The 27,882-nt window shown below is 56.7% G+C and overlaps 1 protein-coding gene across 1 annotated transcript; it reads right to left on the reverse strand.

Annotated features, from left to right (window-relative positions):
* Positions 1 to 3,516: 3,516 nt before the first annotated feature.
* On the reverse strand, positions 3,517 to 18,847 carry ttc5 (tetratricopeptide repeat domain 5; the record flags this gene model as incomplete). The annotated part of the gene is made up of 7 exons (XM_078537874.1): positions 3,517 to 4,072; positions 6,997 to 7,141; positions 9,558 to 9,772; positions 10,739 to 10,885; positions 14,467 to 14,523; positions 14,659 to 14,750; positions 18,700 to 18,847. Coding segments are annotated over 7 exons (924 nt in total), but the record flags the coding sequence as incomplete, so codon positions are not given.
* Positions 18,848 to 27,882: the final 9,035 nt, after the last annotated feature.

Here is a 27,882-nt window from a genome sequence, read left to right on the forward strand (position 1 = left end):
CCCCTCTCTGAATTAAAATCCTGGAACTCCCTCCCTAACAGCACAGTGGGTGTACCTACACCACAGGGACAAAATCCTGGAACTCCCTCCCTAACAGCGCTGTGGGTGTACCTACACCACAGGGGACAAAATCCTGGAACTCCCTCCCTAACAGCGCTGTGGGTGTACCTACACCACAGGGGACTGCAGCGATTCAAGAAGGCAGCTCACCCACCACCTTCTCAAGGGGGCAATTAGGGATGGGCAATAAATGCTGGGCCCGGCCAGCGACACCCGCATCCCATGAAACGAATATATATATAAAAAAAAGATAAAAATTCCACTCCTGAAAGCTCGTGCTGGACTGGCCGACCAACAGAAAAAAACTTCTCTCCCTGGGCCCCGACACGTTCCCCCCCTGATATCTTCCAAAAATTTGATCAAATCGCACCTTAACCATCTAAATTCCAGGGAATGTGAACCTCGTCCATGTCCACCCCCGCCTCGTAATCTCACACTCGGGAGTCCCAGACGTCCTGCTGGTGAACCTACTCTGGATGCCCAGGCCAATGTGTCCTTCTGAAGCCGCTGTGCCCAGAACTGGACGTCTACTGTGTCTAGCTTCAAGGGGCCTTTATAGGCTTGCTCCTGCTCCCATGACAGTTCTACCGGGGACCGGGCTGGTCCGAGCTCCTGCCTGTTGTACGCAGGACGTGGGGGAAAAGCAGTGACTTGTTCATAGACACGGATAGCACGGGTTTATGGTTCATCGTCTTTTAATCACCGTCAAAACGTTCGTTCTATAAACACCGATCACTGTTTTTTTTTAAAAAAAAAGCCCAGCTGGAAGGTAACCAAATAAACTGGACAATCAATAAGTTACAAAAGAAAATGTACAGTTCTGAAGGGAACTAACGAGTTGTAAAGAAATGGAAAATATATACACACACTGCGAATCGGCGATTGTGTCAAAGGCCTCACGAACACTGCGTCAGACAGCTACAAAACAAGTGAAGGGAAACCTTGGCTCATTCCTTGGCTACCGTAGGGTGTAAAGTCAGTGGGCACCTGCAGTCCAGAGCCATAGGAAGGGGCTACGTCAAATCCCTGGCCTGCACTGAGCTTATCACGGGGTTTGGCACAAATCGATATACAAAACGAGGCAGGGAATGTTTGCAAACATTTTTGAGGAAGAGGAAATCGGTGGGGACTCCAGAGTGTGGGAGAGTGTGGCCATATTTGCAGGAACCACCCACTCACTCTCTCCCCCCCCCCCCCCCACCCCACCTCCCACGTCCGCAGGAGAAATAAATGGGCATGATCTGACGGTCACTGTAGAGATGCGGTTGCAAGGTGATCAAGACTGGGAACTGAACATTCAGGGGTACGGAAGGATTTGCAGAAAGGAAAGGGAGGTGGGGGTAGTTTTTTGTTTAAACAAAAGACGAGATCAGCGGGGTAGTTCTGTTAATAAAGGATGAGATGAGTATGGTAATGAGAAATGATCTTGGCTCAGTTTTGGATAACGTTTTGGAATTTCATATTGAGTTGGAAGGTGAGAAGCCTGGGTCTGAAACTAGTGTCTTAAAATGTAAATAAAGGTAATTATAAAGGTATGAAGACAGAGTTGGCCATAGCGGACTTGGAAAATTGATTAAAAGGTAAAATGGTAGTCGAGCAGTGGCAGACGTTTAAAGAGATATTTCATAACTCTCAACATGATACATTACATTGAGAAAGAAAGACTCCATGAGAAGGATGACCCGTTCGTGTCTAACTGAGGAAGTTAAGGATGGTAACAATTGAAAGAAAAAGCATACAATGTCGCGAAGATCGGCGGTAGGCCAGAAGACTGGGAGATTGGTTTAGAAACCAGCAAAGGGTGACTAAAAAAATAAAGGGAGAGAAATTAGATGATGAGAATAAACCAACAAGAAATAGAAAAGCAGAGATTAAGAGCTTCGACAAGCACGTAAAAAGGAAGAGAGTAGCTAAAGTAAACATTGGTCCTTTATAGAGGATGAGAGCAGGGAATCAATAATGGAAACAAGTTATTGCACTTATTTTGTATCTTTCTTCATGGTGGAAGACACAAAAAAATTCCAATGATAGTAGGAAGTCAGGGGCAAAAGGAATGGAAGAACATAAAACAATTATCACCACAGAAAAAGTAGTAGTAGCAGGGCATTTATGAAAGGAAAATAGTGTTTTGACAAATTTATTAAGAGTTCTTTGAGGATGTAACAGGGTGGATAAAGGGGAACCAGTAGATGTAGAGTATTTGGATTTCCAAAAGGCTTTCAATAAGGTTCCCAATAAATGGTTCCACTCCATAAGGTAAGAGCTCATGGTGCATGCGTTGAGGACCAGCTAATTAACAGAAAATCGGGATAAATGGGTCATTTTTGGATTGGCAAGCTGTAACTAGTGGAGTACCACAGGGATCAGCACTGAGGCCTCAACTACTTACAATCTATATTAATGACTTGGATGAAGGGACTGACTGCATTATAGCCAAATTTTCTGAGAAAACAACGATAGGTAGGAAAGCAAGCTGTGAGGAGGATAGAGAGTCCACAAAGGGACATAGACAGGTTAAGTGAGTGGGCAAAATGTGAGGTTGTCCTACTTTGTCAGGCAGAATGGAAAAGCAGAATATTATTTAAGTGGAGAGACTGCAGAATGCTGCAGTATGGAGGGGTCTGGGTGTCCTGGTACATGAATCACAAAAACGTTAGTATGCGGGTACAGTAAGTAATTAGGAAGGCAAATGGAAAGTTGGCCTTTATTGCGAGGGGGGATGGAGTATAAAAGTCAGGAAGTGTTGCTGCAGCTATGCAGGGTGTTGGTGAGGCTGCACCTGGAGTACTGTGTACAGTTCTGGTCTCCTTAAGGAGGAACATACTTGCATTGCAGGCAGTTCAGAGAAGGTTCACTAGATTGATTCTGGGGATGAAGGTGATGTCTTATGAGGAAAGGTTTAGACTATACTCATTGGTGTTTAGAAGAATGAGGTGTGATCTTACTAAAGCCTGTAAGATTCTGTGGAGGTTTGACTATCTGCGGTCTGCGGGTGATCCCTGGGAGATATGGTCATATCTACAGGAGGGCACAGAGGGATATGGCCATATCTCCAGGAGGTCCCTGGGGGATTTGGTCATATCTGCAGGAGGGCCCAGAGCCCAGAGGGATATAGGCACATATTCAGGAGGTCCCGGGGAGTGGGGGGGGGGGGGGGGGGAGAGGGGCGAAATTTGGCCATATCTGCAGGAGGACCCCTGTGGGGGGGATATGGCCATATCTCCAGGAGGTCCCTGGGGGGGAATATGGCTAAATCTCCAGGAGGTCCTTTGGTGGGGCGGGGGGGGGAGATATGGCCATATCTGCAGTGGGTCCCTGGGGGGGAATATGGCCATATCTCCAGGTGGTCCTTTGGGGTGGGGGGGGATATGGCCATATCTGCAAGAGGTCCCTGAGGGGGGAAATGGCCATATCTCCAGGAGGTCTCTGAGGGGGGATATGGCCATACCTCCCCCGGTTCCCTGGGGGAAAATGGCTGTATCTGCAGGAGTCTGACAAACATCTAAACGCTCAGCGTGGTTCTAGCCTCTTGGAATCCCTGTGTGGATTCAATTCCACCCCTCACACACGAACAGGCGTGTGGGCCACAGCTGACCTGCCTCATCGATAGTTCCTCTCCACTAACTGAATGACTCAGCCTCCATCCGGACAGTCGGTTCCCCTTCAACCAGGTTCAAACCCACCCACCCCCGCCACCAGCTCCAAATTACAAGGCTTTGGCTCAATTTGGTGGTCCAGGCGGCAGCTCCAAGCGCCCAGAGTTGGATAATACTTCAAGATCCACACAGCCCCCTTGGCCTGCCCAGCCTACGACTGTACGCCGACAGCGGAGGGAGCAGTGCCGGAGAATCGCGAGAGGTGGCGAGAGGGGGTCCGGCGGCCTGCCTAACCCCTACTCAGTCTGAGGTTTGTAAGCCACCACCGCAGCGGCCTGGCTGCTCAGGTTCTGCTTCTTCCCGTTCACCACCAGGACCAGAGGACTCTCCACCCGGATACTGCTGAAGGATAAGCACTGGGGAAGAGAACAAACACAGAGTGAGTTACATCCAGTCAGAGCGGGGACAGCGAGACAGCCGGTAACAGGGGGCGGGGGGGGGGGGGGGGGACAGTGAGACACCCGGTAACAGGGGGGGACAGAGAGACACCCGGTAACAGGGGGGACAGCGAGACACCCGGTAACGGGGACAGAGAGACACCCGGTAACAGGGGCGGACAGAGAGACACCCGGTAACAGGGCGGGGGGGGCAGAGAGACACCCGGTAACAGGGGGGACAGAGAGACACCCGGTAACAGGGGGACAGAGAGACACCCAGTAACAGGGGGACACCCGGTAACAGGGGGGGGACAGCGGGACGACAGTGTGATAACCCTGTTGGGGGATATACACAGTGACGACAGTGTGATAACCCTGTGAGGGGGTGGATACACACAGTGACGACAGTGTGATAACCCTGTGGGGGGGGGCGGATACACACAGTGACGACAGTGTGATAACCCTGTGTGGCGGAGATACACACAGTGACGACAATGTGATAACTCTGTGAGGGGGGTGGATTGACACAGTGACGACAGTGTGATAGCCCTGTGAGGAGGTGGAGGCGGATACAGTGACGACAACGCGCTAACCCTATGAGGGGGTGGATACACACAGTGACGACAGTGTGATAACCCTGTGGGGGGGGTGGATACACACAGTGACGACAGTGTGATAACCCTGTGGGGGGGTGGACACACACAGTGACGACAGTGTGATAACCCTGTGGGGGGGGTGGATACACAGTGACGACAGTGTGATAACCCTGTGAGGGGGTGGATACACACAGTGACGACAGTGTGATAACCCTGTGGGGGGGGGGTGGATACACACAGTGACGACAGTGTGATAACCCTGTGGGGGGGGGGGGCGGATACACACAGTGACGACTGTGTGATAACCCTGTGTGGCGGAGATACACACAGTGACGACAATGTGATAACTCTGTGAGGGGGGTGGATTGACACAGTGACGACAGTGTGATAACCCTGTGAGGAGGTGGAGGCGGATACAGTGACGACAACGCGCTAACCCTATGAGGGGGTGGATACACACAGTGACGACAGTGTGATAACCCTGTGAGGGGGTGGATACACACAGTGACGACAGTGTGATAACCCTGTGAGGGGGTGGATACACACAGTGACGACAGTGTGATAACCCTGTGAGGGGGGCGGATACACACAGTGACGACAGTGTGATAACCCTGTGAGGAGGTGGAGGCGGATACACACAGTGACGACAGTGTGATAACCCTGTGAGGGGGTGGATACACACAGTGACGACAGTGTGATAACCCTGTGAGGAGGTGGAGGCGGATACACACAGTGACGACAGTGTGATAACCCTGTGAGGGGATGGATACACACAGTGACGACAGTGTGATAACCCTGTGAGGGGGTGGATACACACAGTGACGACAGTGTGATAACCCTGTGAGGGGGTGGATACACACAGTGACGACAGTGTGATAACCCTGTGAGGGGGGCGGATACACACAGTGACGACAGTGTGATAACCCTGTGGGGGGGGGCGGATACACACAGTGACGGCAGTGTGATAACCCTGTGAGGGGGTGGATACGCACAGTGACGACAGTGTGATAACCCTGTGAGGGGGTGGATACGCACAGTGACGACAGTGTGATAACCCTGTGTGGCGGAGATACACACAGTGACGACAGTGTGATAACTCTGTGAGGGGGTGGATACACACAGTGACGAGAGTGTGATAACTCTGTGAGGGGGTGGATATACACAGTGACGACAGTGTGATAACCCTGTGAGGGGGGCGGATACACACAGTGACGACAGTGTGATAACCCTGTGGGGGGGGGGGGGGGTGGATACACATAGTGACGGCAGTGTGATAACCCTGTGAGGGGGGGGGGTGGATACACACAGTGACGACAGTGTGATAACCCTGTGAGGGGGGGGGTGGATACACACAGTGACGACAGTGTGATAACCCTGTGAGGGGGGGGGTGGATACACACAGTGACGACAGTGTGATAACCCTGTGAGGGGGGGGTGGATACACACAGTGACGACAGTGTGATAACCCTGTGAGGGGGTGGATACACACAGTGACGACAGTGTGATAACCCTGTGAGGGGGGCGGATACACACAGTGACGACAGTGTGATAACCCTGTGGGGGGGGGGCGGATACACACAGTGACGGCAGTGTGATAACCCTGTGAGGGGGTGGATACGCACAGTGACGACAGTGTGATAACCCTGTGAGGGGGTGGATACGCACAGTGACGACAGTGTGATAACCCTGTGTGGCGGAGATACACACAGTGACGACAGTGTGATAACTCTGTGAGGGGGTGGATACACACAGTGACGAGAGTGTGATAACTCTGTGAGGGGGTGGATATACACAGTGACGACAGTGTGATAACCCTGTGAGGGGGGCGGATACACACAGTGACGACAGTGTGATAACCCTGTGGGGGGGGGGGGGGGGGTGGATACACATAGTGACGACAGTGTGATAACCCTGTGAGGGGGGGGGTGGATACACACAGTGACGACAGTGTGATAACCCTGTGAGGGGGGGGGTGGATACACACAGTGACGACAGTGTGATAACCCTGTGAGGGGGGGGTGGATACACACAGTGACGACAGTGTGATAACCCTGTGAGGGGGGGGTGGATACACACAGTGACGACAGTGTGATAACCCTGTGAGAGGCGGGGGGGGGGGGGGGGGGGGTGGATACACATAGTGACGGCAGTGTGATAACCCTGTGAGGGGGGTGGATACGCACAGTGACGACAGTGTGATAACCCTGTGAGGGGGGTGGATACACACAGTGACGACAGTGTGATAACCCTGTGAGGGGGGTGGATACACACAGTGACGACAGCGCGCTAACCCTGTCACACACTCACCTTGCCGGTGTGCTCGATGCTGTGCTGTTTGAGCTGTGGTTCCGGTACGGCCACCGTGTCTCCGATCAGGACCCCCCAGCTCTCCGCGATGTTGTACACCATCACCGCCAAACAGCTGCCCTCCCCATCGATCAGGCCGAAGGTGCTGCGGGCACAAGAGGAGACCAGTCAAACTCCGCAGGACCGGCAGGCACCCGGAGGCCCGGACGCCGGGTTTACAGCCCTTGCAAACGGCCCCTAAACCAGAATGTGCTGCTGTTTCCGCTCCACCCGAGCAGCTTCTCACCCCCTCCTCACCTCACCCCATCGCCAGGTCCTCCCACTCCTTTCTCCCGCCTGTTGTGTTTATCCAGTTTCCCCCTGAAACACATCGACACAATTCACCTCAACCCGCTCCTTGTGGTAGTGAGACCCCCGCACTCTCACCACTCCCTGGGTAAAGAAGGTGCTCCGGAATTCCCCCCATCGGATTTATTCCAGGCTAATGCTGGGTATCCTTACATCGGTTCACGGGGATTGTGGGCCTCGCTGGCCGGGCCCAGCATTTTTTGCCCGTCCCTAATTGCCCCCTTGAGAAGTTGGTGGGTGAACCGCTTTCTTGAACCGCTGCAGGCCCCTGTGTGGTGTAGGTACACCCACGGCGCTGTTAGGGAGGGAGTTCCAGGGTTTTGTCCCCTGTGTGGTGTAGGTACACCCACGGCGCTGTTAGGGAGGGAGTTCCAGGATTTTGTCCCTGTGTGGTGTAGGTACACCCACGGCGCTGTTAGGGAGGGAGTTCCAGGATTTTGTCCCCTGTGTGGTGTAGGTACACCCACGGCGCTGTTAGGGAGGGATTCCAGGATTTTGTCCCCTGTGTGGTGTAGGTACACCCACGGCGCTGTTAGGGAGGGATTCCAGGATTTTGTCCCCTGTGTGGTGTAGGTACACCCACGGCGCTGTTAGGGAGGGAGTCCCAGGATTTTGTCCCTGTGGTGTAGGTACACCCACAGCACTGTTAGGGAGGGAGTTCCAGGATTTTGTCCCCTGTGGTGTAGGTACACCCACAGCGCTGTTAGGGAGGGAGTTCCAGGATTTTGACCCAGCGACGGTGAAGCAACGGCCGATATATTTCCAAGTCGGGATGGTGAGGGGCTCGGAGGGGGAACTTCCAGGTGGTGGGTGTTCCCCATGTGTCTGCTGCCCTTGTCCTTCTAGATGGTAGCGGTCGTGGGTTTGGGCGACGCTGTCGAAGGAGCCTTGGTGAGTTGCTGCAGTGCATCTTGTAGATGGTACACACGCTGCTGCGACTGTGCGTCGGTGGTGGAGGGAGTGAGTGAATGTTTGTGGATGGGGTGCCGATCGAGCGGGGCGGGGGCTGCTTTGTCCTGGACGGTGTCGAGCTTCTCGAGGGTTGTGGGAGCTGCAACTCATCCAGGCAAAGCGGGGAGTGTCCCCATCGCACTCCTGGCTTGTGCCTAGTCGATGTTGGACAGGCTCCGGTGGGGGGTGGTCAGGAGGTGAGTATATTGACAGCTCCCTGACACGGTCTCATCCTGAAGTGAGGACTGTTTTTCGAAACCTGGACCTTCTCCAGAGACGAGCGACAGGCCTGAGGAACTGCTTCAGGCGAGGGGGAGGTTGGATGTTAGAAATGAAGGGTCTGTGTTTGTAACGATCGGTAGAGGTGGGGAGAAAGGGGAAGAACAACAGGCCATTCTGCCCCTCGAGCTTGCGGTACAGGCCAGTGCCGGTCACAATCTCAGGAATGGCTGGAGAATGGGCCGGCGATGAGAAGCGTCTCGAATGGTATTTGCTGCTGTGCCAGAGGTCAGACAGCGGCCAGCGTGCGCACAGCAAGCTCCCAGTCAAATACGCAAGACGTGCCAGACAAGTGCCGCTGTCGGGAGGTAGTTTGCGGGATCAGCATTGGTCCCAGAAGACTGAGGATCACTTGGTCATCAACAGTGGTGACAGGGCCCCTGAGACGACAGGATGGACCCAGACTGAGCTGTAATGTCGCGCGTGAAAACTGGCAACACCTCGATCGATCGATAACACCGTCTCCCTCTGACCGGAGAGACCGATAACACCGTCTCCCTCTGACTGGAGAGATCGATAACACTGTCTCCCTCTGACCGGAGAGACCGATAACACCGTCTCCCTCTGACTGGAGAGACCGATAACACCGTCTCCCTCTGACCGGAGAGACCGATAACACCGTCTCCCTCTGACCGGAGAGACCGATAACACCGTCTCCCTCTGACCGGAGAGACCGATAACACCGTCTCCCTCTGACCGGAGAGACCGATAACACCGTCTCCCTCTGACCGGAGACCCCGATAACACCGTCTCCCTCTGACCGGAGACCCCGATAACACCGTCTCCCTCTGACCGGAGACCCCGATAACACCGTCTCCCTCTGACCGGAGAGACCGATAACACCGTCTCCCTCTGACCGGAGAGACCGATAACACCGTCTCCCTCCGATCGGAGAGACCGATAACACCGTCTCCCTCTGACCGGAGAGACCGATAAGACCGTCTCCCCCACATCCCCGGTCCCCAGTGGAACTGGTTACTCACAACGGGACTTTCTCCTCATCGGTCAGACTGAAGACGACCTTCCCCACGACCACGGCTCCCGGGTTCTTTCCGGGATTCAGGGACCGCAGCAATTTGAGGGTCAAGGAGACGTGTTGACCACTGGCTGTGGTGTAGGACCGCTCCTTGTACAGGCGGAGCTCCTTGTTCTGAATACTGGCCATGAGGTTGTTCAGTTTCTTTGCCTTTAACAAGCCCTGTTCAGGGAATTAATAACACATCAAGAGTAGTGACCAATCCCAGGACAGGACACACACAGAGACAGGGGACTGACCAATCCCAGGGCAGGACACACACAGAGACCAGGGGACTGACCAATCCCAGGGCAGGACACACACAGAGACAGGGAACTGACCAATCCCAGGACAGGACACACACACAGACAGGGAACTGACCAATACCAGGGCAGGACACACAGAGAGACAGGGAACTGACCAATCCCAGGGCAGGACACACACAGAGACAGGGAACTGACCAATCCCAGGGCAGGACACACACAGAGAGAGACAGGGAACTGACCAATACCAGGGCAGGACACACACACACACACACACACACACACACACAGAGAGACAGGGAACTGACCAATCCCAGGGCAGGACACACACAGAGACAGGGAACTGACCAATACCAGGGCAGGACACACAAAGAGACAGGTGAACTGACCAATCCCAGGGCAGGACACACAGAAACAGGGAACTGACCAATACCAGGGCAGGACACACACAGAGACAGGGAACTGACCAATCCCAGGACAGGACACACACACACACACACACACACACACACACAGACAGGTGAACTGACCAATCCCAGGGCAGGACACACAGAGACAGGGAACTAACCAATACCAGGGCAGGACACACACAGAGACAGGCAACTGACCAATCCCAGGGCAGGACACACACACAGAGTCAGGGAACTGACCAATCCCAGGGCAGGACACACACAGAGAGAGACAGGGAACTGACCAATCCCAGGGCAGGACACACAGAGACAGGGAACAACACAGCGCCCCCCCCCCGCCTCCGGTGAGCGGACCTCCCCTCCTCGAGCCTCCCCTCCCACCCGTGTCACCACCGACACCGCGTTTTGCCCCCTCCTCCTCCCGCCGGGAGACCTCGGCCCTCCCCCCCCCTCCCCCACCGCCCCGGGCGCCTCACCTTCTGCTGGACCAGGGTGGTGAGCCGGCCCAGAAAGCTGAGCAGCTGCTGCTCCCGGGCGGGAGGCTCGGGCAAGGCCGGGTCCAGGGCCGCCGCCCGCGAGAATCCCAGCAAGGCCTCGCTGTAGTTCTCCCCGTACTTGTACAGCTGCGGGTCGAGAGACAAGAGTCAGTGTAAATTCCCCGCAACTTGACAGCCGCGGATCGAGAGACAAGAGTCAGTGTAAATTCCCCGCAACTTGACAGCCGCGGATCGAGAGACAAGAGTCAGTGTAAATTCCCCGCAACTTGACAGCCGCGGATCGAGAGACAAGAGTCAGTGTAAATTCCCCGCAACTTGACAGCCGCGGATCGAGAGACAAGAGTCAGTGTAAATTCCCCGCAACTTGACAGCCGCGGATCGAGAGACAAGAGTCAGTGTAAATTCCCCGCAACTTGACAGCCGCGGATCGAGAGACAAGAGTCAGTGTAAATTCCCCGCAACTTGACAGCCAGGCTTAAGAAAAAAAGTGTTTGTCTCATCGCCACACACATCCCCCCGCCCTTCCCACAAGAAAACACACACACACAAATAAAAAAGAAACAGGGGAAGGAGGAGACCATTCGGCCCATCGAGCCTGCTCCGCCATCGTATCCCCTCCCCACGTCCCTTAATCCCCCCCCCCTCCACCTCCGAGACACCTAAAACCCCCCTGTCCCGGCCTGAGATCCACTCGATGATGGAGCATCCACAACCCGCCGGGGTAGAGAAACCCAAAGATTCACCACCCTCCCCGAGTGAAGAAATTCCTCCTCGTCTCCCTCCAAAATGGCGCACCCCCTTACCCTGAGACTGTGCCCCCCCCAACACTGCCCCGTGTTTTAGATCCCCCCCCCCCAACAGCGGGAAACAATCCCTCAGCGTCTTACCGTCACCACCTTATATGTTTCAGCGAGATCGCCTCTAGCGCTTGTAAACTCCAGAGAACATCGGCCCAATTCCCTCAGCCTCATCGTAGAGACGATCCCAGGGACCCATCGAGCGACCCCTTCGCTGTACCGCCCCCCCCCCCAACACAAGTCTATCCTTCCTTGATCACGGAGACCCCAACTGCGCTCGGGTCCTCCGGGTGTGGTCTCACCTGTACCGCTCTAGTCCAGGCTTCTCCGTTCCTGTGCTCCGATCCTCTCGCGATAAAGAGCCAAAGTGCCACTTGCCCTCCTAACTGCCCGCTAACTTACTGACCTGAAAGCAACATACTGCGGACGCTGGAGATCTGAGCTGAAAGCTTAAAAACACTGGGAAATCTCCGGCGGGTCTGACAGCGTCCGCGGAGAGAGAGAAACAGAGCTAACCTTTCGGCTCCGTGTCACCCTTCTTTGCAACTGAAGAACCAGTTTCACTCTTTCGGGTTTTCAGTGCTAATTTTCCGCGTTCCTTGCCCCGAGCGCCCAACGAGTCTCTCTGGACATCCACGTTGACAAATTTCACCTCTTTTTAATGAATATTCTGTTTCTCTGTTCTTGGGACTGTAAGTGAATTAACTCTCACTTCCCACGTTATACTCCATCGGCCATCTTGTCGCCCCGCTCGCCCAACCGGGTCTATATTCACGGGGATTGTGGGCTTCGCTGGCCGGGCCCAGCGTTTATTGCCCCATCCCTAATTGCCCCCTTGAGAAGGTGGTGGGTGAGCTGCCGCCTTGAACCGCTGCAGTCCCCTGTGGTGTAGGTACACCCACGGTGCTGTTAGGGAGGGAGTCACAGGATTTTGTCCCTGTGGTGTAGGTACACCCATGGCGCTGTTAGGGAGGGAGTTCCAGGATTTTGTCCCTGTGGTGTAGGTACACCCACGGCGCTGTTAGGGAGGGAGTTCCAGGATTTTGTCCCTGTGGTGTAGGTACACCCACAGCGCTGTTAGGGAGGGAGTTCCAGGATTTTGTCCCTGTGGTGTAGGTACACCCATGGCGCTGTTAGGGAGGGAGTTCCAGGATTTTGTCCCCTGTGTGGTGTAGGTACACCCATGGCGCTGTTAGGGAGGGAGTTCCAGGATTTTGTCCCTGTGGTGTAGGTACACCCATGGTGCTGTTAGGGAGGGAGTTCCAGGATTTTGTCCCCTGTGTGGTGTAGGTACACCCACAGCGCTGTTAGGGAGGGAGTTCCAGGATTTTGTCCCCTGTGTGGTGTAGGTACACCCATGGCGCTGTTAGGGAGGGAGTTCCAGGATTTTGTCCCTGTGGTGTAGGTACACCCATGGTGCTGTTAGGGAGGGAGTTCCAGGATTTTGTCCCCTGTGTGGTGTAGGTACACCCACGGCGCTGTTAGGGAGGGAGTTCCAGGGTTTGGACCCAGCGACAGTGAAGGAACGGCCGATATATTTCCAAGTCGGGATGGTGAGGGGCTCGGAGGGGAACTTCCAGGTGGTGGTGTCCCCCATGTGTCTGCTGCCCTTGTCCTTCTAGATGGTAGCGGTCGTGGGTTTGGAAGGTGCTGTCGAAGGAGTCTTGGCGAGTTGCTGCAGTGCATCTTGTAGATGGTACACACGCTGCTGCTACTGTGCGTCGGTGGTGGAGGGAGTGAATGTTTGTGGATGGGGTGCCGATCAAGCGGGGGCTGCTTTGTCCTGGACGGGGTCGAGCTTCTCGAGTGTTGTGGGAGCTGCAACTCATCCAGGCAAGTGGGGAGTATTCCATCACACTCCTGACTTGTGCCTTGTAGATGGTGGACAGGCTTTGGGGAGTCAGGAGGTGAGTTACTCTCCGCAGGATTCCCAGCCTCTGACCTGCTCTTGTAGCCACAGTATTTATATGGCTGGGTCCAGTTCAGTTTCTGGTCAATGGTAACCCCCAGGATGTTGATAGTGGGGGATTCAGCGAAGGTAACGCCATTGAACATCAAGGGGGAGGCGATGGTTGGATTCTCTCTTGTTGGAGATGGTCATTGCCTGACCCTTGTGTGTGGGGCGCGAATGTTACTGGCCACTGGTCAGCCCCGAGACTGGATATTGCCCAGGTCTTGCTGCATCTGGATATCTCTGTATCCTCCTCACAGCTTACATTCCCACCTAGCGTTGGATCATCAGCAAAATTAGATACAACCCTCTCAGTTCCTCCATCTAAAGTCATTAACATAAATTGTAAATAGCTGGGACCCCAGCACTGATCCTTGTGGCACTCCACTAGTCACAGGTTACCAACTTGAGAAAGACCTATTTATGCCTACTCTTTGCTTCCATATTGTTAACCAATCCTCAATTCGTTCCAATATATTACCCTCAACTCCATGAGCCCTGATCTTGTGCATTAACCCTTTGCTTAACACCTCACTGAATGCTTTTTGGAAATCCAGGTACACTACATCTACCGGTTCTCCCTTATCTGCCCTCCTCGTTACATCCTCAAAAAGCCCGCGTGAATTGGTCAAAGACGATTCCCCCTTTGTGAAACTATGTCGATTTCTAATGCACGGTTAAGGCTTCCTTCATTATAGATGCATTCAGGATCTAGGCCATCACTTCAGAAAGTGCTTGGCTTGGTCTGTGAGATATCCTGAGGCAGTGACAGGCACTATCCAAATGCACGCATTTCTGAAGCCATGAGTGTAAAAGAGTGTGAAGAGTGTTGGTCCCAGCACGCGTTAACCTGCAGCAAATATCTGCCCTTGCTGCCTCGTCCCTCCCCCCAACCCCAACGAATAAAAACACCTGGGTTCTCAGAAACAGGGGTCTCAGAGGAGAGGGTCCATGCTCACCGTGGATCTGTTGAGGTGCAGGTCGGGATTACTGCGAGAAGCAGGGTCCACTTTCTCCTAACAGGGAGAGAGAGAGAGAGAGGGGAGGAGAGACAGGAATCGCAAAATGTCACACTCGGCCGCAGCCCCAGTCCCACACTAACCCCATCCCCAGCCCAACCCAGCATCCCCACCTCCAGACTAAATACTCACAGCCTGCGCGTACGCACTCAGTGCCTGTTGACAGATTCGAGGATCCTGCCCGGTAACAAAGAACAGAGACAGGTAGGCGTTGCCAAGGATATCTGGGTGACAGGAAGAGAGGGAGAGACAGGGTTACCATTGGCCTAGAGAGAGAGAGAGAGAGAGAGAGAGAGCGAGAGATAGACAGAGAGAGAAAGAAAGAGAGAGAGAGAGAAAGAGATAGAGAGAGAGGCAGAGAGAGAGAGGCAGAGAGAGAGAGAGAGAGAGAGAGAGACAGAGAGAGAGATAGAGAGACAGAGGCAGAGAGAGAGAGGCAGAGAGAGAGAGAGGCAGAGAGAGAGAGAGGCAGAGAGAGAGAGAGGCAGAGAGAGAGAGAGGCAGAGAGAGAGAGAGGCAGAGAGAGAGAGAGGCAGAGAGAGAGAGAGGCAGAGAGAGAGAGAGGCAGAGAGAGAGAGAGGCAGAGAGAGAGAGGCAGAGAGAGAGAGGCAGAGAGAGAGAGGCAGAGAGAGAGAGGCAGAGAGAGAGAGGCAGAGAGAGAGAGGCAGAGAGAGAGAGGCAGAGAGAGAGAGGCAGAGAGAGAGAGGCAGAGAGAGAGAGGCAGAGAGAGAGAGGCAGAGAGAGAGAGGCAGAGAGAGAGGCAGAGAGAGAGGCAGAGAGAGAGAGAGGCAGAGAGAGAGAGAGGCAGAGAGAGAGAGAGGCAGAGAGAGAGAGAGGCAGAGAGAGAGAGAGGCAGAGAGAGAGAGAGGCAGAGAGAGAGAGAGGCAGAGAGAGAGAGAGGCAGAGAGAGAGAGAGGCAGAGAGAGAGTGTTACGAGAGGCCTAACCAGTAAACCAGGCAACTCAGCGATATGAAAACTCTGAAACTTGCTTTCAAATCCCTCCACGGCCCTCATCCCCTCCCTATCTCACTAACCCCCTCCAATCCTGACAACCCTCCCTATCTCCCTAACCCCCTCCAATGCTGACAACTCTCCCCATCATACCCCTCCAGTCCCGACATCCCTATCTCTGTAACCTCCTCCAGCCGCTACACCCCTCCCTATCTCTGTAACCTCCTCCAGCCCCCTACACCCCTCCCTATCTCTGTAACCTCCTCCAGCCCCTACACCCCTCCCTATCTCTGTAACCTCCTCCAGCACCTACACCCCTCCCTATCTCTGTAACCTCCTCCAGCCGCTACACCCCTCCCTATCTCTGTAACCTCCTCCAGCACCTACACCACTCCCTATCTCTGTAACCTCCTCCAGCCCCCAACACCCCTCCCTATCTCTGTAACCTCCTCCAGTCCCGACACCCCTCCCTATCTCTGTAACCTCCTCCAGCCCCTACACCCCTCCCTATCTCTGTAACCTCCTCCAGCCCCTACAACCCTCCCTATCTCTGTAACCTCCTCCGGCCCCTACACCCCTCCCTATCTCTGTAACCGCCTCCAGCCCCTACAACCCTCCCTATCTCTGTAACCTCCTCCAGCCCCCTACACCCCTCCCTATCTCTGTAACCTCCTCCAGCCCCCTACACCCCTCCCTATCTCTGTAACCTCCTCCAGCCCCTACACCCCTCCCTATCTCTGTAACCTCCTCCAGCCCCTACAACCCTCCCTATCTCTGTAACCTCCTCCAGCCCCCTATACCCCTCCCTATCTCTGTAACCTCCTCCAGCCCCTACAACCCTCCTTATCTCTGTAACCTCCTCCAGCCCCTACACCCCTCCCTATTTCTGTAACCTCCTCCAGCCCCTACAACCCTCCTTATCTCTGTAACCTCCTCCAGCCCCCTACACCCCTCCCTATCTCTGTAACCTCCAGCCCCTACACCCCTCCCTATCTCTGTAACCCCCTCCAGCCCCTACAACCCCCCCATCTCTGTAACCCCCTCCAGCCCCTACACCCCTCCCTATCTCTGTAACCTCCTCCAGCCCCCTACACCCCTCCCTATCTCTGTAACCTCCTCCAGCCCCCTACAACCCTCCCTATCTCTGTAACCTCCTCCAGCCGCCACACCCCTCCCTATCTCCGTAACCTCCTCGAGTCCCCTACACCCCTCCCTATCTCTGTAACCTCCTCCAGCCCCCTACACCCCCTCCCTATCTCTGTAACCTCCTCCAGCCCCTACACCCCTCCTTATCTCTGTAACCTCCTCCAGCCCCTACAACCCTCCCTATCTCTGTAACCTCCTCCAACCCCTGCAACGCTCCCTATCTCTCTAACCCCCTCCAGCCCCCTACACCCCTCCCTATCTCTGTAACCTCCTCCAGCCCGTACACCCCTCCCTATCTCTGTAACCTCCTCCAGGCCCTACACCCCTCCCTATCTCTGTAACCTCCTCCAGCCCTTACAACCCTCCCTATCTCTGTAACCTCCTCCAGCCCCCTACAACCCTCCCTATCTCTGTAACCTCCTCCAGCCCTTACAACCCTCCCTATCTCTGTAACCTCCTCCAGCCCCTACAACCCTCCCTATCTCTGTAACCTCCTCCAGCCTCTACAACTCTCCATATCTCTGTAACCTCCTCCAGCCCCCTACACCCCTCCCTATCTCTGTAACCTCCTCCAGCCCCCTACAACCCTCCCTATCTCTGTAACCTCCTCCAGCCCCTCCACCTCTCCCTATCTCTGTAACCTCCTCCAGCCCCTACAACCCTCCCTATCTCTGTAACCTCCTCCAGCCCCTACACCCCTCCCTATCTCTGTAACCTCCTCCAGCCCCCTACACCCCTCTCTATCTCTGTAACCTCCTCCAGCCCCCTACAACCCTCCCTATCTCTGTAACCTCCTCCAGCCCCTCCACCTCTCCCTATCTCTGTAACCTCCTCCAGCCCCTACACCCCTCCCTATCTCTGTAACCTCCTCCAGCCCCCTACATCCCTCCCTATCTCTGTAACCTCCTCCAGCCCCTACACCCCTCCCTATCTCTGTAACCTCCTCCATCCCCCTACACCCCTCCCTATCTCTGTAACCTCCTCCATCCCCCTACACCCCTCCGAGATCTCTGCGCTCCTCCGATTCCGGTCTCTCGAGCCTCCCCCCGATTCCCATCGCTCCACCATTGGCGGCTGGGCCTTCAGCTGCCTGGGGAGGTGGGCCCTAAGCTCTGGAATTCCCTCCCTCAACCTCTTCGTCCGCCTCTCTCTCTCGCTCTCTCCCCTCCTTTAAGACCCTCCTTAAAACCCACCTCATTGGCTGAGTTTTTGGTCGCCCGTCCCTAATATCTCCTTATGTGGCTCGGGGTCAATTTTTGATTTATTATGCTCCCATGAATCTACTTGGGGCGTTTTATCATGTTAAATCTGCGAATAAATTGAAATTCTTTAGCAATGCTGGGAACGTGATAGTCAAATTGTGCACATGCAAACAGCAAGGTGCACTGTCGGAGGGTCAGTGCTGAGGGAGAGCCGCACTGTCGGAGGGTCAGCGCTGAGGGAGAGCCGCACTGTCGGTGGGTCAGTGCTGAGGGAGAGCCGCACTGTTGGAGGGTCAGCGCTGAGGGAGAGCCGCACTGTCGGAGGGTCAGTGCTGAGGGAGAGCCGCGCTGTCGGAGGGTCAGTGCTGAGGGAGCGCCGCACTGTCGGAAGGTCAGTGCTGAGGGAGCGCCGCGCTGTCGGAGGGTCAGTGCTGAGGGAGCGCCGCGCTGTCGGAGGGTCAGTGCTGAGGGAGAGCCGCACTGTCGGAGCGTCAGTGCTGAGGGAGAGCCGCACTGTCGGAGGGTCAGTGCTGAGGGAGAGCCGCACTGTCGGAGCGTCAGTGCTGAGGGAGAGCCGCACTGTCGGAGGGTCAGTGCTGAGGGAGAGCCGCACTGTCGGAGGGTCAGTGCTGAGGGAGCGCCGCGCTGTCGGAGGGTCAGTGCTGAGGGAGAGCCGCACTGTCGGAGCGTCAGTGCTGAGGGAGAGCCGCACTGTCGGAGGGTCAGTGCTGAGGGAGAGCCGCACTGTCGGAGGGTCAGTGCTGAGGGACCAAGACACGTACGTGAAAGACGGCACCTCGCTGACACCTCACGTACTCAGTCCTGCTCGAGAGTCTCAAAAACTCTACCCCTGTCGGATGCGGTTAAACTCACACCACGATGTGCCGTCCCTGGTGTCCATCTGAACGGCCAGTTTTGCCTGCTCCACACTGGCGAAGACGTTCTTGGAACAGTCATCCCCTTGCGCACGGATCTGACGCAGCACCATGGAGAGGTTACGGAGTGACACCTTGTTCTTACACTGAAAGGCAGAAAGACCAGAGTGAACGAGGGAATGCAGCAGGAGGAGAACACGGGGCCCGCGCAGAGTCACCCCATTGACTGGAGGAGAGTCGCTTATGGCAGAGAGACTGACAACAGGAGAGAATTCTGGTCATCTGGCAGCACAGAACCTACCATGTTCATATTTCAGAGGAGTGGACAGGAGCAGACAGGGGGTTAAGCATTGCAAGCTGAAGGTGCTGACCCTGACTGGGTCCAGTTCCACACTCACTGGTTCCTCTCTCTCTCTCTCTCTCTCTCTCTATGTCTCTCTCTCCTGAAGGTGCTGACTCTGACTGGGTTCAGACCAGAACTGGACACAGTGCTGCACACAGGACACTGACCAGAACTGGACACAGTGCTCCACACGGAGGGGGGGACTGACCAGAACTGGACACAGTGCTCCACACGGGGACTGACCAGAACTGGACACAGTGCTCCACACGGAGGGGGGGACTGACCAGAACTGGACACAGTGCTCCACACGGGGACTGACCAGAACTGGACACAGTGCTCCACTTGGGACACTGACCAGAACTGGACACAGTGCTCCACACGGGGACACTGACCAGAACTGGACACAGTGCTCCACACGGGGACACTGACCAGAACTGGACACAGTGCTCCACACGGGGACACTGACCAGAACTGGACACAGTGCTCCACACGGGGACACTGACCAGAACTGGACACAGTGCTCCACACGGGGACACTGACCAGAACTGGACACAGTGCTCCACACGGGGACACTGACCAGAACTGGACACAGTGCTCCACACGGGGGGGACACTGACCAGAACTGGACACAGTGCTCCACACGGGGGGAATAACCAGAACTGGACACAGTGCTCCACACGGGGACACTGACCAGAACTGGACACAGTGCTCCACACGGGGACTGACCAGAACTGGACACAGTGCTCCACACGGGGACACTGACCAGAACTGGACACAGTGCTCCACACGGGGACCGACCAGAACTGGACACAGTGCTCCACACGGGGACACTGACCAGAACTGGACACAGTGCTCCACACGGGGACACTGACCAGAACTGGACACAGTGCTCCACACGGGGACACTGACCAGAACTGGACACAGTGCTCCACACGGGGGGACTGACCAGAACTGGACACAGTGCTCCACACGGGGACTGACCAGAACTGGACACAGTGCTCCACACGGGGGGGACACTGACCAGAACTGGACACAGTGCTCCACACGAGGACTGACCAGAACTGGACACAGTGCTCCACACGAGGACTGACCAGAACTGGACACAGTGCTCCACACGGGGACACTGACCAGAACTGGACACAGTGCTCCACACGGGGGGACTGACCAGAACTGGACACAGTGCTCCACACGGGGGGACTGACCAGAACTGGACACAGTGCTCCACACGGGGACTGACCAGAACTGGACACAGTGCTCCACACGGGGACTGACCAGAACTGGACACAGTGCTCCACACGGGGGGACTGACCAGAACTGGACACAGTGCTCCACACGAGGACTGACCAGAACTGGACACAGTGCTCCACACGGGGACACTGACCAGAACTGGACACAGTGCTCCACACGGGGACACTGACCAGAACTGGACACAGTGCTCCACACGGGGACACTGACCAGAACTGGACACAGTGCTCCACACGGGGACACTGACCAGAACTGGACACAGTGCTCCACACGGGGACACTGACCAGAACTGGACACAGTGCTCCACACGGGGACTGACCAGAACTGGACACAGTGCTCCACACGGGGACTGACCAGAACTGGACACAGTGCTCCACACGGGGGGGACACTGACCAGAACTGGACACAGTGCTCCACACGGGGGGACACTGACCAGAACTGGACACAGTGCTCCACACGGGGACACTGACCAGAACTGGACACAGTGCTCCACACGGGGGGACTGACCAGAACTGGACACAGTGCTCCACACGGGGACTGACCAGAACTGGACACAGTGCTCCACACGGGGACACTGACCAGAACTGGACACAGTGCTCCACACGGGGACACTGACCAGAACTGGACACAGTGCTCCACACGGGGACACTGACCAGAACTGGACACAGTGCTCCACACGGGGGGACTGACCAGAACTGGACACAGTGCTCCACACGGGGACTGACCAGAACTGGACACAGTGCTGCACACGGAGGGGGGGACTGACCAGAACTGGACACAGTGCTCCACACGGGGACACTGACCAGAACTGGACACAGTGCTCCACACGGGGACACTGACCAGAACTGGACACAGTGCTCCACACGGGGGGGACACTGACCAGAACTGGACACAGTGCTCCAAACGGGGGGGACACTGACCAGAACTGGACACAGTGCTCCACACGGGGACACTGACCAGAACTGGACACAGTGCTCCACACGGGGACACTGACCAGAACTGGACACAGTGCTCCACACGGGGACACTGACCAGAACTGGACACAGTGCTCCACACGGTGGGGACACTGACCAGAACTGGACACAGTGCTCCACACGGGGGGACTGACCAGAACTGGACACAGTGCTCCACACGGGGGGGACACTGACCAGAACTGGACACAGTGCTCCACACAGGGACACTGACCAGAACTGGACACAGTGCTCCACACGGGGACACTGACCAGAACTGGACACAGTGCTCCACACGGGGGGGACACTGACCAGAACTGGACACAGTGCTCCACACGGGGACTGACCAGAACTGGACACAGTGCTCCACACGGGGACTGACCAGAACTGGACACAGTGCTCCACACGGGGACTGACCAGAACTGGACACAGTGCTCCACACGGGGACTGACCAGAACTGGACACAGTGCTCCACACGGGGACTGACCAGAACTGGACACAGTGCTCCACACGGGGGGGACACTGACCAGAACTGGACACAGTGCTCCACACGGGGGGGACACTGACCAGAACTGGACAGTGCTCCACACGGGGACTGACCAGAACTGGACACAGTGCTCCACACGGGGACACTGACCAGAACTGGACACAGTGCTCCACACGGGGACACTGACCAGAACTGGACACAGTGCTCCACACGGGGACTGACCAGAACTGGACACAGTGCTCCACACGGGGGGGACACTGACCAGAACTGGACACAGTGCTCCACACGGGGGGGACACTGACCAGAACTGGACACAGTGCTCCACACGGGGACTGACCAGAACTGGACACAGTGCTCCACACGGGGACTGACCAGAACTGGACACAGTGCTCCACATGGGGACACTGACCAGAACTGGACACAGTGCTCCACACGGGGACTGACCAGAACTGGACACAGTGCTCCACACGGGGGGGACACTGACCAGAACTGGACACAGTGCTCCACACGGGGGGGACACTGACCAGAACTGGACACAGTGCTCCACACGGGGGGGACTGACCAGAACTGGACACAGTGCTCCACACGGGGGGACTGACCAGAACTGGACACAGTGCTCCACACGGGGACTGACCAGAACTGGACACAGTGCTCCACACGGGGGGACTGACCAGAACTGGACACAGTGCTCCACACGGGGACTGACCAGAACTGGACACAGTGCTCCACACGGGGACTGACCAGAACTGGACACAGTGCTCCACACGGGGACACTGACCAGAACTGGACACAGTGCTCCACACGGGGACACTGACCAGAACTGGACACAGTGCTCCACACGGGGACACTGACCAGAACTGGACACAGTGCTCCACACGGGGGGACTGACCAGAACTGGACACAGTGCTCCACACGGGGGGACTGACCAGAACTGGACACAGTGCTCCACACGGGGGGACTGACCAGAACTGGACACAGTGCTCCACACGGGGGGACTGACCAGAACTGGACACAGTGCTCCACACGGGGACTGACCAGAACTGGACACAGTGCTCCACACGGGGACACTGACCAGAACTGGACACAGTGCTCCACACGGGGACACTGACCAGAACTGGACACAGTGCTCCACACGGGGACACTGACCAGAACTGGACACAGTGCTCCACACGGGGGGACCGACCAGAACTGGACACAGTGCTCCACACGGGGGGGACACTGACCAGAACTGGACACAGTGCTCCACACGGGGACTGACCAGAACTGGACACAGTGCTCCACACGGGGGGACTGACCAGAACTGGACACAGTGCTCCACACGGGGACACTGACCAGAACTGGACACAGTGCTCCACACGGGGACACTGACCAGAACTGGACACAGTGCTCCACACGGGGGGACTGACCAGAACTGGACACAGTGCTCCACACGGGGACACTGACCAGAACTGGACACAGTGCTCCACACGGGGACACTGACCAGAACTGGACACAGTGCTCCACACGGGGACACTGACCAGAACTGGACACAGTGCTCCACACGGGGACACTGACCAGAACTGGACACAGTGCTCCACGCGGGGGTGACACTGACCAGAACTGGACACAGTGCTCCACACGGGGGGACTGACCAGAACTGGACACAGTGCTCCACACGGGGGGACCGACCAGAACTGGACACAGTGCTCCACACGGGGACACTGACCAGAACTGGACACAGTGCTCCACACGGGGGGGACACTGACCAGAACTGGACACAGTGCTCCACACGGGGACTGACCAGAACTGGACACAGTGCTCCACACGGGGGGGACACTGACCAGAACTGGACACAGTGCTCCACACGGGGACACTGACCAGAACTGGACACAGTGCTCCACACGGGGACACTGACCAGAACTGGACACAGTGCTCCACACGGGGGCACTGACCAGAACTGGACACAGTGCTCCACACGGGGACTGACCAGAACTGGACACAGTGCTCCACACGGGGGGGACACTGACCAGAACTGGACACAGTGCTCCACACGGGGGACACTGACCAGAACTGGACACAGTGCTCCACACGGGGGGACTGACCAGAACTGGACACAGTGCTCCACACGGGGACTGACCAGAACTGGACACAGTGCTCCACACGGGGGGACTGACCAGAACTGGACACAGTGCTCCACACGAGGACTGACCAGAACTGGACACAGTGCTCCACACGGGGACACTGACCAGAACTGGACACAGTGCTCCACACGGGGGGACTGACCAGAACTGGACACAGTGCTCCACACGGGGACCGACCAGAACTGGACACAGTGCTCCACACGGGGACTGACCAGAACTGGACACAGTGCTCCACACGGGGACACTGACCAGAACTGGACACAGTGCTCCACACGGGGACACTGACCAGAACTGGACACAGTGCTCCACACGGGGACACTGACCAGAACTGGACACAGTGCTCCACACGGGGACACTGACCAGAACTGGACACAGTGCTCCACACGGGGACACTGACCAGAACTGGACACAGTGCTCCACACGGGGACTGACCAGAACTGGACACAGTGCTCCACACGGGGACTGACCAGAACTGGACACAGTGCTCCACACGGGGACACTGACCAGAACTGGACACAGTGCTCCACACGGGGACTGACCAGAACTGGACACAGTGCTCCACACGGGGGGGACACTGACCAGAACTGGACACAGTGCTCCACACGGGGGGACACTGACCAGAACTGGACACAGTGCTCCACACGGGGGGACACTGACCAGAACTGGACACAGTGCTCCACACGGGGACACTGACCAGAACTGGACACAGTGCTCCACACGGGGACACTGACCAGAACTGGACACAGTGCTCCACACGGGGGGACTGACCAGAACTGGACACAGTGCTCCACACGGGGACTGACCAGAACTGGACACAGTGCTCCACACGGAGGGGGGACTGACCAGAACTGGACACAGTGCTCCACACGGGGACACTGACCAGAACTGGACACAGTGCTCCACACGGGGACACTGACCAGAACTGGACACAGTGCTCCACACGGGGGGGACACTGACCAGAACTGGACACAGTGCTCCACACGGGGGGGACACTGACCAGAACTGGACACAGTGCTCCACACGGGGACACTGACCAGAACTGGACACAGTGCTCCACACGGGGACACTGACCAGAACTGGACACAGTGCTCCACACGGGGACACTGACCAGAACTGGACACAGTGCTCCACACGGGGACACTGACCAGAACTGGACACAGTGCTCCACACGGGGACACTGACCAGAACTGGACACAGTGCTCCACACGGTGGGGACACTGACCAGAACTGGACACAGTGCTCCACACGGGGGGACTGACCAGAACTGGACACAGTGCTCCACACGGGGGGGACACTGACCAGAACTGGACACAGTGCTCCACACGGGGACACTGACCAGAACTGGACACAGTGCTCCACACGGGGACACTGACCAGAACTGGACACAGTGCTCCACACGGGGGGGACACTGACCAGAACTGGACACAGTGCTCCACACGGGGACTGACCAGAACTGGACACAGTGCTCCACACGGGGACTGACCAGAACTGGACACAGTGCTCCACACGGGGACTGACCAGAACTGGACACAGTGCTCCACACGGGGACTGACCAGAACTGGACACAGTGCTCCACACGGGGACTGACCAGAACTGGACACAGTGCTCCACACGGGGGGGACACTGACCAGAACTGGACACAGTGCTCCACACGGGGGGGACACTGACCAGAACTGGAACAGTGCTCCACACGGGGACTGACCAGAACTGGACACAGTGCTCCACACGGGGACACTGACCAGAACTGGACACAGTGCTCCACACGGGGACACTGACCAGAACTGGACACAGTGCTCCACACGGGGACTGACCAGAACTGGACACAGTGCTCCACACGGGGGGGACACTGACCAGAACTGGACACAGTGCTCCACACGGGGGGGACACTGACCAGAACTGGACACAGTGCTCCACACGGGGACTGACCAGAACTGGACACAGTGCTCCACACGGGGACTGACCAGAACTGGACACAGTGCTCCACATGGGGACACTGACCAGAACTGGACACAGTGCTCCACACGGGGGGGACACTGACCAGAACTGGACACAGTGCTCCACACGGGGGGGACACTGACCAGAACTGGACACAGTGCTCCACACGGGGACTGACCAGAACTGGACACAGTGCTCCACACGGGGGGGACACTGACCAGAACTGGACACAGTGCTCCACACGGGGACCGACCAGAACTGGACACAGTGCTCCACACGGGGGGGACACTGACCAGAACTGGACAGTGCTCCACACGGGGACTGACCAGAACTGGACACAGTGCTCCACATGGGGACACTGACCAGAACTGGACACAGTGCTCCACATGGGGACACTGACCAGAACTGGACACAGTGCTCCACACGGGGACTGACCAGAACTGGACACAGTGCTCCACACGGGGGGACACTGACCAGAACTGGACACAGTGCTCCACATGGGGACTGACCAGAACTGGACACAGTGCTCCACATGGGGACACTGACCAGAACTGGACACAGTGCTCCACACGGGGGGACCGACCAGAACTGGACACAGTGCTCCACACGGGGACACTGACCAGAACTGGACACAGTGCTCCACACGGGGGGGACACTGACCAGAACTGGACACAGTGCTCCACACGGGGACACTGACCAGAACTGGACACAGTGCTCCACACGGGGGTGACACTGACCAGAACTGGACACAGTGCTCCACACGGGGACTGACCAGAACTGGACACAGTGCTCCACACGGGGGGGACACTGACCAGAACTGGACAGTGCTCCACACGGGGACTGACCAGAACTGGACACAGTGCTCCACATGGGGACACTGACCAGAACTGGACACAGTGCTCCACATGGGGACACTGACCAGAACTGGACACAGTGCTCCACACGGGGACACTGACCAGAACTGGACACAGTGCTCCACACGGGGGGGACACTGACCAGAACTGGACACAGTGCTCCACACGGGGGGGACACTGACCAGAACTGGACACAGTGCTCCACACGGGGACACTGACCAGAACTGGACACAGTGCTCCACACGGGGACACTGACCAGAACTGGACACAGTGCTCCACACGGGGGGGACACTGACCAGAACTGGACACAGTGTTCCACATGGGGACACTGACCAGAACTGGACACAGTGCTCCACACGGGGACACTGACCAGAACTGGACACAGTGCTCCACACGGGGGGGACACTGACCAGAACTGGACACAGTGCTCCACACGGGGACTGACCAGAACTGGACACAGTGCTCCACACGGGGACTGACCAGAACTGGACACAGTGCTCCACACGGGGACTGACCAGAACTGGACACAGTGCTCCACACGGGGACTGACCAGAACTGGACAGTGCTCCACACGGGGACTGACCAGAACTGGACACAGTGCTGCACACGGGACACTGACCAGAACTGGACACAGTGCTCCACATGGGGACACTGACCAGAACTGGACACAGTGCTCCACATGGGGACACTGACCAGAACTGGACACAGTGCTCCACATGGGGACACTGACCAGAACTGGACACAGTGCTCCACACGGGGACACTGACCAGAACTGGACACAGTGCTCCACACGGGGACACTGACCAGAACTGGACACAGTGCTCCACACGGGGGGGACACTGACCAGAACTGGACACAGTGCTCCACACGGGGGGGACACTGACCAGAACTGGACACAGTGCTCCACACGGGGGGGACACTGACCAGAACTGGACACAGTGCTCCACACGGGGACACTGACCAGAACTGGACACAGTGCTCCACACGGGGGGGACACTGACCAGAACTGGACACAGTGCTCCACATGGGGACACTGACCAGAACTGGACACAGTGCTCCACACGGGGACACTGACCAGAACTGGACACAGTGCTCCACACGGGGGGGACACTGACCAGAACTGGACACAGTGCTCCACACGGGGGGGACACTGACCAGAACTGGACACAGTGCTCCACACGGGGACTGACCAGAACTGGACACAGTGCTCCACACGGGGGGGACACTGACCAGAACTGGACACAGTG

The sequence above is a fragment of the Cetorhinus maximus genome, unplaced genomic scaffold, assembly GCF_964194155.1.
Source record: "Cetorhinus maximus unplaced genomic scaffold, sCetMax3.hap1.1 HAP1_SCAFFOLD_3218, whole genome shotgun sequence".
Lineage (NCBI taxonomy): Eukaryota > Metazoa > Chordata > Chondrichthyes > Lamniformes > Cetorhinidae > Cetorhinus > Cetorhinus maximus.